This window comes from Entelurus aequoreus, linkage group LG14 (assembly GCF_033978785.1).
Source record: "Entelurus aequoreus isolate RoL-2023_Sb linkage group LG14, RoL_Eaeq_v1.1, whole genome shotgun sequence".
NCBI lineage: Eukaryota > Metazoa > Chordata > Actinopteri > Syngnathiformes > Syngnathidae > Entelurus > Entelurus aequoreus.
In genome coordinates, this window is record NC_084744.1 from 31,291,025 (window position 1) to 31,308,533 (window position 17,509).

Sequence of the window (17,509 nt, forward strand, 5' to 3'; positions counted from 1 at the left end):
TGGTCGCTGATAAAATAGCTTTGTCTGTACCGGAAGAAGCGTGACGTCACAGGTTGTGGAGCTCCTCACATCTGCACATTGTTTACAATCATGGCCACCAGCAGCGAGAGCGATACGGACCGAGAAAGCGACGATTACCCCATTAATTTGAGCGAGGATGAAAGATTTGTGGATGAGGAAAGTGAGAGTGAAGGATTAGAGGGCAGTGGAAGCGATTCAGATAGGGAAGATGCTGTGAGAGGCGGGTGGGACCTGATATTCAGCTGGGAATGACTACAACAGTAAATAAACACAAGACATATATATACTCTATTAGCCACAACACAACCAGGCTTATATTTAATATGCCACAAATTAATCCTGCGTAACAAACACCTCCTCCCTCCCGTCCATATAACCCGCCAATACAAATCAAACACCCGCACAACACACTCAATCCCACAGCCCAAAGTACCGTTCACCTCCGCAAAGTTCATACAGCACATATATTTCCCCAAAGTTACGTACGTGACATGCACATAGCGGCACGCACGTACGGGCAAGCGATCAAATGTTTGGAAGCCGCAGCTGCGTACTCACGGTAGCGCGTATCCAACTCAAAGTCCTCCTGGTAAGAGTCTCTGTTGTCCAAGTTCTCCACAAGCATACGTATCCAACTCAAAGTCCTCCTAGTAAGAGTCTCCATTGTCCCAGTTCTCCACAGGCCAATGGTAAAGTTTGACTGTCATATTTCGGGAATGTAAACAATGAAACACCGGCTACGTGTTTGTGTTGCTGCAGCCGGCCGCTAATACACCGCTTCCCACCTACAGCTTTCTTCTTTGCTGTCTTCATTGTTCATTAAACAAATTGCAAAAGATTCACCAACACAGATGTCCAGAATACTGTGGAATTTTGCGATGAAAACAGACGACTTAATAGCTGGCCACAATGGTGTCCCAAAATGTCCGCTACAATCCGTGACGTCACGCGCAAACATCATCATACCGAGACGTTTTCAGCAGGATATTCCGCGGGAAATTTAAAATTGCACTTTACTAATCTAACCCGGCCGTATTGGCATGTGTTGCAATGTTAAGATTTCATCATTGATATATGAACTATCAGACTGCGTGGTCAGTAGTAGTGGCTTTCAGTAGGCCTTTAAGGGTTGGAATTGGGGTTTAAATCACCAAACATTATTGCCGGGTGCGACCACAGCTGCTGCTCACTGCTCCCCTCACCTAGATCTTCCTGCAAAAAGCAGATACGAGAAAAAAATCTAACTATGAAACGAAATAGGTCCCTAAAGATTCGTTGAGTAATATCAAGCATTATCCGTCGGTGGCGTTCCCAGACATGTGGAACTATCTTGAGTTCCAGACATCATTCTACACCACAAAGGAGATGAAAGCTTAAGAAGGCATGCATGGCTACAATTTATTTGTGTGTGGCTGGGTCAAGTAAAATAGTATCAAGACTCTCGCTGATAAATCATGCATGGTTTTTGTTCGGGTAAGGTTGGATTTTATCATTCAACGTTGCGTCTTGCGAGGACGCGTCCATGTAAACAAACAAGGACTAGGACCCCACATCTGCCACCCGTGACTGCATATCCATTTAACTAACTAACTATTATTCAATCATCACCATATTTGATTTTTGTCCTGTTGTTGGTTAATAAAAGTCCACAACCATAAAAGACTTCCAGTAAGATGTGTAATAAGAGCTATAAATGATTTAGATATTATAGTTTTTATGCATATATTTTATTAGGCCAACCTCACATAATGTGGATAGTTGGCATAAGAGCTGCAAAGTAAAATACAGTAACGCCTCATTTGTGTTTTTTGTTCTGCAGACATCCAGCGGGTGTCAGCGGGGAGTCGTGAAGAGATTCCCTCCGGGCAGCAGGAGTGGCACACCAGTGTGGGACAGAAGGAGCTACAGGCCCCCTCTCACATTAAAGAGGGGCAGCTTCATGATGAAGATGAAGCTCAGTCCTTACAGCTTCATCACAGTCAAAGTGAGGAGAATCGAGGGGCGGAGCTTGTAAGTCAACACATCACAGAAGCTGATGGAGAGCATTGTGAAGATACAAAGTCAGAACCAGACAGCATCTTTGCTCCACTGTCAGACATGGACGACATGATGTCAGACTCTTCTGATCACAGCGACCACATCCAAAAACCTTTGGAGAGTAAAAAAAACTCTAAAGGTGATACGAGGCATCACACTAACAACAAACACTTTGACTGCTATGAATGTGGGAAATCATTTAGACGGAAGACTAATTTTACACAACACATGAGAATACATACCGGAGAGAAACCTTTTACTTGCTCTGTTTGTAAGAAGAGTTTCTCCTCAAAGCTGAACATGACCAGACACATGACAACGCACACTGGAGAGAAACCTTTTACTTGCTCAGCTTGTAAGAAGAGTTTCTCAAGAAAGCATTACCTGACCAAACACATGATAATACATACTGGAGAGAAACCTTTTTCTTGCTCTGTTTGTAAGAAGAGTTTCTCCAGAAAGGTTGACATTACCCCACACATGAGAACACATACTGGAGAGAAACCTTTTATTTGCTCTGTTTGTAAGAAGCGTTTTTCCAGAAAGCGGAACATGACCACACACATGACAACACACACTGGAGAAAAACCTTTTCTGTGCTCACTGTGTCCCAAAAGATTCTCCATACATCAGCGAATGATAAGACACATGAGAACACACACTGGAGAGAAACCTTTTCCGTGCTCAGTGTGTCCCAAAAGATTCTCCTTAAATCATCATATGATAAGACACATGAGAACACACACTGGAGAGAAACCTTTTACTCGCTCAGCTTTTGCTAAAAGATCCATCACTAAGAAGGGAATTATATTACACATGAGAACACACACAGGTGAGAAACCGTTTAGTTGCACTGTATGTGATAAAGGGTTCAAGTTTAAGTATCAGGTCAGTAGACACAAGTGTGCAACAGTCATGGAAGCTGCAGGGATTTAAAAACACTTAAACAGTGATTGTGCTAAATGTAGTTTAAAAACACAGCATGTTTAACATGAATGTATATTTGATGTTGTATGTAGTGCTTCTCATCTTCTAGTCTTATATGTTGTCCTGGAATTACTTTTTAAGTTGTGTACATTTATTGAATATTATATATGTTGCTACTATTTTATTCTATTTTATCATCTTTGAAGAGAGGACATCTTATTATTTTCATTAGTTTTTTTTCACATATTTTTTCCATTGCATTTTATTGATGTTATTATCCAATTAGAAGTATGAATGAATAAAATTGTTAACAAATTGCGGACTCTGGTAAATTAGCAGCATTGTTACATCATGGATGTTAACTACCCTTTGCCTCTGATGGCTGCTGGTTAGCGCCTTGCATGGCAGCTCCCGCCATCAGTGTGTGAATGTGTGTGTGAATGGGTAAATGTGGAAATACTGTCAAAGCGCTTTGAGTACCTCGAAGGTAGAAAAGCGCTATACAAGTACAACCCATTTATCATTTATTTACTGCAAAACATCAACAAAGAAGAAAAAGGCTGAAGTTAGCAACACATCACTGAACTTTAGAGCCATCGTGAGTGGAGTTGCTTGTTTTTATTGCTGCATTTGTACTTATTTCACCTCACATCTTCACTTTTAATCCTAAAGTCTTCAAATATATTGTTGTAGGCTTCTAAGATTTATGTTTCTGATGTGTGTAGTCTGTGGAAAGGGTTGTTGTCCCTTGTGGATTCATTTGTTTACATGCACAGATACATCATCATCATCATCATCATCATCATCATCATCATCATCATCATCATCATTATCATCATCATCATCATCATACGTCACCCGTTCACTACTGGACGAAACCTTAGCATTAATGTTTTAATATAAGTGTGACCTCATTATTCCTTGATAATACGACTAATAATACAGCTTTAAGCCCTGTATTAGAGTGTCTCTTGTAGTACTCAAACTCGCCACACTGAGAAGTAGGGGCGATCGTGAGCTAGCAGATGCATGTTGCTATCATGTTTTATCAGCGAGGAAGACAGCATTTGTGTTTACTTTTTTGTAAGATCTAAGTTTTATTGCTCTGCTGAATAAATGAATAACTATGGCTGCCAATATGGAGGATTATTTATATATTTAAAAACAAATACTTTCCTTAACAGGTAGCAAAATGACACCACAAAAAGTGAACTAGCAGCAGGACCCAGTAAACATTTTCTTAATTGACTAATTAATTAACTATAAAGAGTAACATGACAGTGGATATTTCACAAGAGTTCACCAAAAACTGGAAATTGGGAATGCTACATAAAATCCTTCAGCGATTTTTAAGATGCAGACGAACGAGGTGGCACCGTGCAGTAAAAAAAAAAGGGGATATTTATTGATAAAAGAACAAAAACCAAGAGCAACAGGGAACTATGAAGAAAACAAAACAAACTGCTGAAACCCAGCAAAACACTCACAGGAAATGTGGAGCAGACGGCGTCCACAAAGGAAGTGCGCACTAGAGCTCGTTGTCAAAAAGCATAGTCGATCGTCACCCGTGAACAAAGAATAATGTCCGGACAACAAAGGTAGCAAAAAGCAGCCACGGGAAAACACCAACAAAGCCGCCAAAATAAAAGCACAGGACAGGAACTAAAACACTAATGTTGAGTATTATACTCTGCGACTGTTTTTTTTGTAATATTGACCACGTTGGGATTCCGGTCAGAAAACACACGGTCATCATTTGGACTCTTCCAACTTTAATGGTGCATATTGGTTTAGGTTAGGTTCATTTAGTATCTGTAAACCACAAGCAAACACTCATCAACATTTATGTCATGTAACTAAACAACAATATATATATTATGCCTATATATATATGCTCAAAGTAAAGTACTAGAGACATATTATATTGCATTTCCACAATGGCATGTGAGCTAGCCACATTAGCAGCAGCAATGCTATCCTTAAAGGCCTACTGAAAGCCACTACTAGCGACCACGCAGTCTGATAGTTTATATATCAATGATGAAATCTTAACATTGCAACACATGCCAATACGGCCGGGTTAACTTATTAAGTGCAATTTTAAATTTCCCGCTAAACTTCCGGTTGGAAACGTCTATGCATGATGCGTATGCGCATGACGTCACGATGGCAACGGAAGTATTCGTACCCAATGTGTCACCATACAAACAGCTCTGTTTTCATCGAACAATTCCACAGTATTCTGGACATCTGTGTTGGTGAATCTTTTGCAATTTGTTTAATGAACAATGGAGACTGCAAAGAAGAAAGTTGTAGGTGGGATCGGTGTATTAGCGGCTGGCTGTAGCAACACAACAAGGAGTACTTACTTGGATAGCAGACGCCTAGCCGATGCTAGCCGCCAACCGCATCTGTGATCGGGTGAAGTCCTTCGTCGCGCCGTCAATCGCTGGAACGCAGGTGAGCACGGGTGTTGATGAGCAGATGAGGGCTGGCTGGCGTAGGTGGAGCGCTAATGTTTTTATCATAGCTCTGTGAGGTCCGGTTGCTAAGTTGCTAAGTTAGCTTCAGCGTCGTTAGCGACAGCATTGTTAAGCTTTGCCAGGCTGAGAATTATTAACCGTGTAGTTACATGTACATGGTTTAATAGTATTGTTGATCTTCTGTCTATCCTCAGTCAGGGATTTATTTATTTTGTTTCTATCTGCATTTGAGCCAGATGCTATCACGTTAGCTCAGTAGCTAAAGAGCTTCGCTGATGTATTGTCGTGGAGATAAAAGTCACTGTGAATGTCCATTTCGCGTTCTTGACTCTCATTTTCAAGAGGATATAGTATCCGAGGTGGTTTAAAATACAAATCCGTGATCCACAATTGAAAAAGGAGAGAGTGTGGAATCCAATGAACCCTTGTACCTAAGTTACGGTCAGAGCGAAAAAAGATACGTCCTGCACTGCCTCTCTAGTTCTTCACTCTAACATTCCTCATCCATGAATCTTTCATCCTCGCTCAAATTAATGGGGTAATCGTCGCTTTCTCGGTCCGAATCTCTCTCGCTCCATTGTAAACAACGGGGAATTGTGAGGAATCCTTCCTCCTGTGATGTCACGCTACTTCCGGTATAGGCAAGGCTTTTTTTTATCAGCGACCAAAAGTTGAGAACTTTATCGTCGTTGTTCTATACTAAATCCTTTCAGCAAAGATATGGCAATATCGCAAAATGATCAAGTATGACACCTAGAATGGATCTGCTATTCCCGTTTAAATAAAAACATTTCATTTCAGTAGGCCTTTAACAGGGAGATGTTAGCTCGTACCATTCTGACAACACAGCACCAATAATATTAATAAAACACCCCTAAATGTTACACAAACAGAGTGGTGTCTATTAACAAACTAAATGAGTCTTATATAATCACCAACATACTCACATCGTCAAAGACTAGAGCACCGATTAAACGTAGCAGAGAAACAAGTTACCACACATTCACACACGTCAAAAGGGAAGCGGAAGTGACACTGTCATGAAATGCTTCAAAATAAAGTATCTGAATACGTAGATGAACATGGAGAATTCTTAACAACTAAACACCGGAGAACACTAACAAAACGCAAACAATAACCAGATGTGACAAATGGACTCTCAGAAATGAGCTGAGCCAAGATTGACACCCTGGATAATGACGGATAAGCAATCTAGTGTCATGTCAGCACACTGTGACTGGAAGGCAGCATTGACACAATGTTGTTCTCATGTCGCCTCACTTGTCTTTTATGTGGAAGCTACAGTCCGGATGAGAGAAGTGAGTACTACTTTTATCAATACAACTACTGTTATTTAATTTAGATGTATTTTTTACTCACAACTTATTATTTTTATTTATTTTTATTGACATCCAGCATCAGACATTCTTATCCATTACATCATATTTGCATATATCATACAAACCCCGTTTCCATATGAGTTGGGAAATTGTGTTAGATGTAAATATAAACGGAATACAATGATTTGCAAATCCTTTTCAACCCATATTCAATTGAATGCACTACAAAGACAACATATTTGATGTTCAAACTCATAAACTTTATTTTTTTTTTGCAAATAACAATCCATCCATCCATCCATTTTCTACCGCTTATCCCTTTTGAGGTCGCGGGGGGCGTTGGAGCCTATCTCAGCTACAATTGGGCGGAAGGCAAAGTACACCCTGGACAAGTCGCCACCTCATCGCATGGCCAACACAGATAGACAGACAACATTCACACACTAGGGCCAATTTAGTGTTGCCAATCAACCTATCCCCAGGTGCATGTCTTTGGAGGTGGGAGGAAGCCGGAGTACCCGGTGGGAACCCACGCAGTCACGGGAGAACATGCAAACTCCACACAGAAAGTTCCAAAACCCGGGATTGAACCCAGGACTACACAGGACCTTTGTATTGTGAGGCAGACACACTAACCCCTCTTACACCGTGCTGCCCGCAAATAATAATTAACTTAGAATTTCATGGCTGCAACACGTGCCAAAGTAGTTGAGAAAGGGCATGTTCACCACTGTGTTACATCACCTTTTCTTTGAACAACACTCAATAAACGATTGGGAACTGAGGAAACTAATTGTTGAAGCTTTGAAAGTGGAATTCTTTCCCATTCTTGTTTTATGTAGAGCTTCAGTCGTTCAACAGTCCGGGGTCTCCGCTGTCGTATTTTACGCTTCATAATGCGCCACACATTTTCGATGGGAGACAGGTCTGGACTGCAGGCGGGCCAGGAAAGTACCCGCACTCTTTTTTTACGAAGCCACGCTGTTGTAACACGTGCTGAATGTGGCTTGGCATTGTCTTGCTGAAATAAGCAGGGGCGTCCATGAAAAAGACGGCGCTTGGATGGCAGCATATGTTGTTCCAAAACCTGTATGTACCTTTCAGCATTAATAGTGCTTTCACAGATGTGTAAGTTACCCATGCCTTGGGCACTAATGCACCCCCATACCATCACACATGCTGGCTTTTACACTTTGCGTTGATAACAGTCCGGATGGTTCGCTTCCTCTTTGGTCCGGATGACACGATGTCAAATATTTCCAAAAACAATTTGAAATGTGGACTCGTCAGACCACAGAACACTTTTCCACTTTGCATGAGTCCATCTTAGATGATCTCGGGCCCAGAGAAGCCGGCGGCGTTTCTGGATGTTGTTGATAAATGGCTTTCGCTTTGCATAGTAGAGCTTTAACTTGTACTTACAGATGTAGCGACCAACTGTATTTAGTGACAGTGGTTTTCTGAAGTGTTCCTGAGCCCATGTGGTGATATCCTTTAGAGATTGATGTCGGTTTTTGATACAGTGCCGTCTGAGGGATCAAACGTCACGGTCATTCAATGTTGGTTTCCGGCCATGCCGCTTACGTGGAGTGATTTCTCCAGATTCTCTGAACCTTTTGATGATATTATGGACCGTAGATGTTGAAATCCCTAAATTTCTTGCAGTTGTGGACAAAGGGGTTTACCTCGCCCCATCCTTTCTTGTGAAATACTGAGCATTTTTTGGGAAGCTGTTTTTATACCCAATCATGGCACCCACCTGTTCCCAATTAGCCTGCACACCTGTGGGATGTTCCAAATAATTGTTTGATGAGCATTCCTCAACTTTATCAGTATTTATTGCCACCTTTCCCAACTTCTTTGTCACGTGTTGCTGGCATCAAATTCTAAAGTTAATGATTATTTGCAAAAAAAAAAAGGTTCATCAGTTTGAACATCAAATATGTTGTCTTTGTAGCATATTCAACTGAATATGGGTTGAAAATGATTTGCAAATCATTGTATTCCGTTTATATTTACATCTAATAAAGGAAACATCGCGGGTGGCAGAGCGGAGCAGCTAAAGAGGAAAGACCCCAACTGGTCACCAAAATACATCAATACTCATGCTGAGGCTGGTCAGATGCAGAGGGGGGTGCTTCTGGGACGCCAGAATGCACGGCTGAACCTACTTGAGGCGTCGTGGGCCCAGTCAGCGAAACATCCATGAGAGTAGGAGCCCAGTTGAAAACCCTATTGATGCGTCTGCCCAGCCTGCAGCAACATAGATAATAAGTCAGTGTCTTTAAGTCTTCAACACGGGAGGTAGGAGGTGGCACTCTGGATTTTAATATCTTGTCCTGTGTATTTGGAAACATTCACCCTGGAGTCATCCAATGACTGCCGTGAATAGAGTGGCTGACAACAAGGGAAAGACCATGTGACTGCTGGAAAGACAGCTGACAGGAGGAAATAGACCCCACCGGGGCAGGCATGGGCTAGCTACCCATGTCGCCAGGATCCAATAAGTATTTTGGAGACACCCACCAAATGCTACAGACACAACTAAAGAAAGAACACCCCTAGAGTCTGCGAGAGCGGGGGCGTAAGATGACTCATCGATGGATACCATGGTTTTAGACCCAGGAACGGAAATGACTACAAGCAAGACTGGCACTGAACAAGAACCAGGCACAGCATTATCACCAACATTGGAGAAAAGGCTCCAGGTCTGTTCCTGTGGTTGGAAGAAAATAACATCTTCACAGGGCTTTAAAATACATCAAGGAAAGAAAGGGTGCATGAGAGAAGGAAAACAGGGATCTCGCATTGATAAGTACTTCTTGAGAAGTCAATCAAATCAGTCGAATGACGTCCAGCAACTGGAGTCTCACCAAAGATTGCAGGACATCAGCCGCCCTAAGGAACGAAACTCAAGCACATTGAAAGATGCACAGAAATTGTCTTTTTACAAGCCACTAGTAGGATATTCATTAAGTAAGTCCTGAGGTACATGTCCAAAAAACAGAATCTTCCTTTCAAGGGGTCATTTGAAAATATCCTGTAGAGCTTTATGGCAGAGCAGTCCCAGAAAACATGCTAGTGGTTTGCGTTTAGATTCCCACAATTTCTCCAACAGGCAGGGGAGTTGTTATCATAATGAGACTTCTGAGAAGGTGGAATAAAAAATCTGATCAAACCTTTCCAGCCAAACTCCCTCCACTTGGGTGAGCTGGTACAAGTCCATTGATATTTCCATATTATTGTCCATTCTTCCTCAGATATACTGTAGTTATCCCTCCTTCCTTCTCCCATGTTGTTTTAATATATGAAGTTGAGTATGATTTCTTATACAAGCATGAAACACTTCTATCAATGGTTTCTGAATTATAGACTTTTGTAAACAATTCAATTAGACATATGCTTGTCTTTGTTACATTTTTCACCTTCATATTACCAAAATGCCGCTACTGCAAATATCGTTAGAAGTCTTGTTTTTTTTAATAAATGTGTCCTTTTAATAGTTTCAAAACTGAGCATTTTTAAATCTTCCATTACACTACATAAAGCTGAATTGGTTTTGGTTAATCTCTATTGGTAGGATTTGAAATAGGTACATCAGTCTTGGAAGTGCATTCATTTTAATAGAATCAATTCTAGACCTAAGGCTAAAAAATGTAAGTAAGTTCCATCGTGCTATGTCATGTTTTAATTTTTTATGTATGGGTAGATAATTGTATGCAGATAATGTTGTAATACATTTCGATAAAATGATGCCCAGGTATTTAAAAGACTATGTTTGCCATGCCAGGGGGTAACTGCTTCTGATCCCCCTGGTGGGTTATAATTATATGAGAGTAGCTGGGTTTTACCTATATTGATTTTATATCCTGATAATTGACCATACTGTTCAAATTATTGCATTAATTTAAGAAGAGAGTATGTTGGGTGCCAGAGGTAGACTAAAATGTCATCCGCATAGCAGGCCAATTTATACTCTCTCACTTTAATAATAATTCCCTTAATATCTTCATTGTGTCTAATAGACTGAGCTAGTGGCTCCAGGTAGAATGCAAAGAGTAATGGTGACCATGCACATGCCTGTCTAGAACTTCTTTCTAAGGTAAAACTATTTGATAATTATCCATTGACTTTAATCCTAGCAGCAGGATTGTTATATAGTGCCTGTATAGTTTTAATAATTGTATCCTGGAAGGTAAATTTGCATAGAACTCTGTAAAGAAAATTCCAATTGACCGAGTCAAAGGCCTTTTCAGCATCCACACTTATAACAATTGATTCAATGTTTTATGATCCATAATATGTAGTGTCTTTATTATATAATATATATTATATAATCATATAGAAAAGAAGATTCAAAAAGCGGTAAATAAAGTTCAAGAATGGGGAACAGCTTGGGGTTTAAGATTCTCTGTTGGAAAGACTAAAGTCTTGGATTTTACAAAAAGGAAAGAAATACAACAGAGAAAGGCAAATACTGGGAAATAAGTTAGCAAAAGAGAAGGTTAGATTACTAATGGAAGATATTTTAGGATTGCACTCACAACACATAGGTTATAAAACATTTTATATACATTTAAAAAAAGACTGGGTTGAATAAAATAATATAGAGTAGGGATCCATTTCCGTCCACACTCCATTTCAGTAGGTGACGGTAATGCACACCACAAGGTTGCTTGTCAACCGCCATTAAACCAAAGAAGAAGAAGAAGAAGACCTCGACAAATTGGACATGCGCAGAAGCCAACTTGGAAGTGGTCCATTGAAAGGTTGCTAGCGCGACCTCCTGTACTGTAGAATGTAGTATGGACCATAGGACAGGACGAAGAAGTCCCGTTAAGAAGCTGTGGAGGCCTAAGATGCTCTACTAGTCTGCTGGAAATCCAAAGAAGACGAAGGAGTAAAAAGCAAAATGGCGTTTGACAGAGAAGGCCTAAACGTGGCCACTGGCCATTATTGTTTCTCTATTTGTATTTAGTGCATACATGTACGCATATATGTCGTGTAGTAGATGAAACATTGTTAGTCATTGTTTGTATCCGGATACATTAGTCTGAGCGCACTTTATGTGCTAGCTTAGCTTGCTAGTTAGCTTAGCTTGTTAGCTGCTAACAAAGAGACGCGGACGTTATCAACACATCGCTAAGTAGAGATCAAATGTGAGTGTCAAGTGTTGTGATTGTGTGAAAATGTGCGAAAGAACGATAGCAAAGTATGAGGAGGAACTTTGTCCAACAAAAGAGGAGAAGGAGCGACAACATCAACTATGGACGCTGTTTTCAAGAAACATCAAGTTGTGTTACACAGAACAGGTTTGTTTACTTTTTACTCTCACATCTTTACTAACTTTATATTTCATTATTAACACTTTTCTTCAATAGGAAGATGCTTTGTCTTGTGGGGATGATGCAATGCTTTGATTTAGATTCTTCATGAAAACGAGACAGTTTGAGGTTGATGTTCCTCTCAGTTTGTAACAATGTGTGATTGATTGATTGAAGGACTTATGAGAAGTTTGCATAGGAAAGGGTACAGTTTCCTCACGGTACACATTCACTGTTACAAGAAAGCCTGAGATGGTTTCAGTTGAAATATGTGTTTAACTCACACAGTACTATGTAGAACGTAGCATTTAAAGTACACAAATACTGCTAGATACAATTACAAAAAAGTTAAAGGCTTTTTCTATTCCCAGTTACAACCTTAAATGTATTTTCAAAGCAGCTTTGAAGGAAGTAAGGGATTTACACTCCTTTATGGCTATTGATAGGAAGATCCACATGTTGGTATAGCAGGCAAACGAATTAGAACCTTTTTTGGAGTGAGATCTGGGTTGAATGTGATTTGTACAACTACCTCTGGTGTTGTAATGGTGAATATATATATATATATTTTTTCCAAATATTTTTATTGAATTTTGCAGACAATACAGTATGATGGATCATGACAACAACAAGTTGAGGTATCTGCACATTTTTCAATATGTAACATAATAAACCCCATCCCTTACAATACCCACCCACTTAATTCCCAAGGTAATTGTCGCCTAGTGCCCACAACAAATATAGACACACATGAATATATGCAAACTTAGCGTCACTCTAACAAACTATATTAAGGTAAATAAAGAATAAATAAGGTAAAATAAATAATACATAAGATATACGATAAAATATATAACGTAAAAGTAAATAAACACAATGAATGGGGGAGGGGGGGGGGGTCTTCAGCGGTCAGTTCTGTCTAAGTTGTGTTACTCGAATCGCTTGGGGTGATGTCAAGCTTGTCCCTAATAAGGTCTAGGAGGGGGCCCCAAGTTTTATGGAAAGATGCCACAGATCCTTTCTGCGAGAACCGAAGCTTCTCTAATTGCAGACACCGCAAAACATCTTGTATCCAACTGTTATGGCTCGGCGGAGTCGCAAGCTTCCATTTAAAAATAATTGTACGCCTAGCCAGCAGAGTCGTTAACGCAATGACATGACGAGCGGTTTCAGGTAAACCGTCCACCTGCGGAACGCCAAAAAGGGCAGGTGTTATTGTCCTATCAAGGGCCTGCCCGACAGTGTCAAAAATAGCCGACCAAAAACTTGAGAGTTTTGGGCATGTCCAGAACATATGCAAATGGTCAGCTGGGGATTGTCTACAGCGGTTACAAGCGTCGTTATGGTTGGGATATATTTTAGCCAGTCTAGCATTAGTGAAATGTGCTTTATGTAGTATCTTACATTGTATTAGGCCATGTCTAGCACATATAGATGATGAATGCACCAGCCTCAAAGCTTCTCTCCACCGCCCGTCAGGTATAGGTGCCCCAAGGTCATGCTCCCAGGATTCTCTGGCAGGTGAAGTGTTAAGTGGATTCAGAAGGCCGATTTCATTATATATTACAGATATCAAACGTCGTTTGTCAGAGTCAAAGGACAGAAACCGATCAATTTCTGCTTCTGGGGGGTGGTTGGGAAAATGAGGAAATTGTTTTTTAATAAAATGCCTTATTTGAAGGTATCGAAAGAAATGTGTATTAGGTAGATTGTATCTTGTTGACAGAGAAGCGAAGGAAGAGAACACTAATGGTGAATATATTTTGAAGTTTCTAGACAGGTACAGGAGTATTTTAGTAGTATGGTGTATCTTGTACACCAGACCAACTGCAAGAAGATGTACTCTGTCACCTACCAAGAGCCTCCCCACGTTAAAGGCCTACTGAAAGCCACTACTACCGACCACGCAGTCTGATAGTTTATATATCAATGATGAAATCTTAACATTGCAACACATGCCAATACGGCCGGGTTAACTTATAAAGTGACATTTTAAATTTCCCGGGAAATATCCGGCTGAAAATGTCTCGGTATGATGACGTTTGCGCGTGACGTCACGGATTGTGCGGAAGTATTGGGACACCATTGTGTCCCAATACAAACAGCGTCTGTTTTCATCGCAAAATTCCACAGTATTCTGAACATCTGTGTTGGTGAATCTTTTGCAATTTGTTTATTGAACAATGAAGACAGCAAAGAAGAAAGCTGTAGGTGGGATCAATGTATTAGCGGCTGGCTGCAGCAACACAACCAGGAGGACTTTGAGTTGGATAGCAGACGCGCTACCGTGAGTACGCAGCTTTCTTCCAAACATTTGATCGCTTTCCCGTCCGTGCGTGCCCCTATGTGCATGTCACGTACGTAACTTTGGGGAAATATATGTGCTGTATGAACTTTGCGGAAGTGAACGGTACTTTGGGCTGTGGGATTGAGTGTGTTGTGCGGGTGTTTGAGTTGTATTGGTGGGTTATATGGACGCGAGGGGGGAGGTGTTTGTTATGCGGATTAATTTGTGGCATATTAAATATAAGCCTGGTTGTGTTGTGGCTAATAGAGTATATATATGTCTTGTGTTTATTTACTGTTTTAGTCATTCCCAGCTGAATATCAGGTCCCACCCGCCTCTCACAGCATCTTCCCTATCTGAATCGCTTCCACTGCCCTCTAATCCTTCACTTTCCTCATCCACAAATCTTTCATCCTGGGGGTAGTCGTCGCTTTCTCAGTCCGAATCGCTCACGCTGCTGGCGTCCATGATTGTAAACAATGTGCAGATGTGAGGCGCTCCACAACCTGTGACGTCACGCTACTTCCGGTACAGGCAAGGCTTTTTTATCAGCGACCAAAAGTTGCGAACTTTATCGTCGATGTTCTCTACTAAATCCTTTCAGCAAAAATATAGCAATATCGCGAAATGATCAAGTATGACACATAGAATGGATCTGCTATCCCCGTTTAAATAAGAAAATCTGATTTCAGTAGGCCTTTAAGGAAATGGTTGGCGGAAAGGTGAGCCCGAGATAGACGGTTGAGTAGAAGCCCAATCATTTTGTTTTGGGCTGTCTGGAGTTAGTTTTTCAGGGCTTTTAAGGCGTCACGGTACCAAACATGAACTCCGTAGTCAAAGTGGGGTTAAATGTATTGTGTTAGAGTCTTAAGTGTATTTCTACCCACCAGCGGGTTGATCCTACTATGTAAGGTTGTACGGTATTAGTATAGTACTGCAATACTATCCATCCATCCATTTCTACCTCTTGTCCCTTTTGGGGTCGCGGGGGTTGCTGGAGCCTATCTCAGCTGCATTATTCATATTCGGTACTATATCGCCTCTAAAAAGTACGACTTCTATGATTACATCAATATTTTTTGGCATCACAACATTTTCTTTCTTTTTTTAAAAATTTATATTATGTTTATAAACTCAGGAAATATGTCCCTGGACACATGAGGACTTTGAATATGAACAATGTATGATCCTGTAACTACTTGGTATCGGATTGATACCCAAATTTGTGGTATCATCCAAAACTAATGTAAAGTATCAAAGAAGAGAAGAATAAGTGATTATTACATTTTAACAGAAGTGTAGATAGAACATGTTAAAACAGAAAATAAGTAGATATTAACAGTAAATGAACAAGTAGATGAATAATCAATTTTTTACCACTTTTCCTTAATAATTTTGACAAAATAATAGAATATAAATGACACAATATGTTACTGCATATTTCAGCAAACTAAATTAGGAGCTTTTGTTTGCTTACTTACTACTAAAAGACAAGTTGTTTAGTATGTTCACTATTTTATTTAATGACAAACTTGCAATAATAAACATATGTTTAATGTACCCTAAGATTTTTTTGCTAAAATAAAGCCAATAATGCACTTTTTTGTGGTCCCTTTTATTTAGAAAAGTATCTAAATACATTTTGGTACCATAATAATGGTATCAGGAAAACTTTAGTAAGAATATAATTCGTTGGTTGATTCTTTGACTACCTTAGTAGTCATTTTTTCACTGGAGAGATTAGTAGGGATGATACTCGAAACCGGTTTTCCCGGTTGTTCGATAAGAAAAGAACCGAGTCCTCGGACTCGAATCCCTTTTTGAGAACCGGTACCCGTTATCGAGACCACTATAGTAAAGAAAAAGAGTTGGTTCTTTATTCGAATCCCTCGGAACGAATCCCGTCCCGACCAGAAATGCCCCGTGTGACATCACAAGAAATGACGTCACATAGCTCAGTCATTAGGCGCAGATAGCGAAAGCAGGAAAAAAATGGACGGGAAAAAGCGCTCCAAGGTGTAATAAAGTTCAAAACAAAAGGTATAATCCAATGAATAACTTTACTGAGAGATTTGAGCAGGGTACAAACACATGACCAACACTTTTACAACCAACCGGAAACATAGCAACCAGGCTAGCAACGCACCTCCTTTACGGCAGCCGTCGCAACGTTCTTAAAACAACCGCAGCACATACATATATATATATATATACACATCTCCCTTTTTTAACTTTTGTTTTTCTTTCCTTGTAAACAAAACAAAATCACACTGTATATGTGTTGTCTATCTAATAATAAATAATGCAGACGAGGCGTGTTGGCTGAGTTCTTGACGTTTACTTCCAAAGCGTGCTCATAACATAACCTCATTCTTAGCTGCCGGGTGACGATATGCAACAACACTTTTCGGGGCTACCGCGCATGCTCGTCACTCCCGTTGCATGCTGGGTAGTGTAGTTGTTATATTCCCTAGCTCATAACATCTTTCCCCCTATACAGATATAATGTTAACTCAATAAAGTGTATTTATTTTTTTAGCTTTAACTTTTCATTTTTTAGCATTGTAACCACATTTGCAAAGAACTTTTCTCTTCATAGAATTTTCTTTCAATAAAGAAATAAAGTGCAAAAATGTCAAAGCATCATAACAAACAGTTATGTCAAATAGCAGCAGAATTGCACTTTTTGGAGAGCTGTATTATTTTCAGTTTTGTGCCCAAGGGATTGATTTTATTTAACACTATATTATTACACCTATCGTGATTACAGAGACAGGTTGTTTTTGTGTTACTGTATATATTTATTTTTCTGAAAAATCCCACTTAATATACTTTGGGTAACAACAGTCAATATTTATTTATTTTATTTTTATTTTTTTAATATTATTTATACACCTATAGTGATTACAGAGACAGGTTGTTTTTGTGTTACTGTATATATTTGTTTTTCTGAAAAATCCCACTTAATATACTTTGGGTAACAACAGTCAATATTTATTTATTTTATTTTATTTTTTAGGGGGGTAACAGTCAATATTTATTTATTTATTAGATTAAATTGTTTTCTTATATAATAAAAGTGAGCTTTTG

General features: G+C 39.8%; 2 protein-coding genes across 9 annotated transcripts in view; one reads left to right on the top strand and one right to left on the bottom strand.

Moving 5' to 3' along the window:
• LOC133664736 (zinc finger protein OZF-like) overlaps nt 1-17,509 on the bottom strand; it is a 519,603-nt gene that overhangs the window by 245,879 nt on the left and 256,215 nt on the right. The window lies entirely within an intron of this gene.
• Nucleotides 1-17,509, top strand: part of LOC133664739 (zinc finger protein 501-like) — a 178,710-nt gene that overhangs the window by 82,971 nt on the left and 78,230 nt on the right. The window contains exon 4 of one of the 7 annotated variants that reach the window (XM_062069625.1): nt 1,841-3,325. The exons of 4 other annotated variants lie outside the window; for them this stretch is intronic. In XM_062069625.1, the coding sequence (XP_061925609.1) occupies nt 1,841-2,994 (1,154 nt within the window). In that variant the 3' untranslated portion in view covers nt 2,995-3,325. Of the gene's footprint in view, nt 1-1,840; nt 3,326-11,561; nt 12,121-17,509 lie in introns of those variants that run through there. 2 more of the 7 variants (XM_062069630.1, XM_062069628.1) reach the window with 2 other exon arrangements.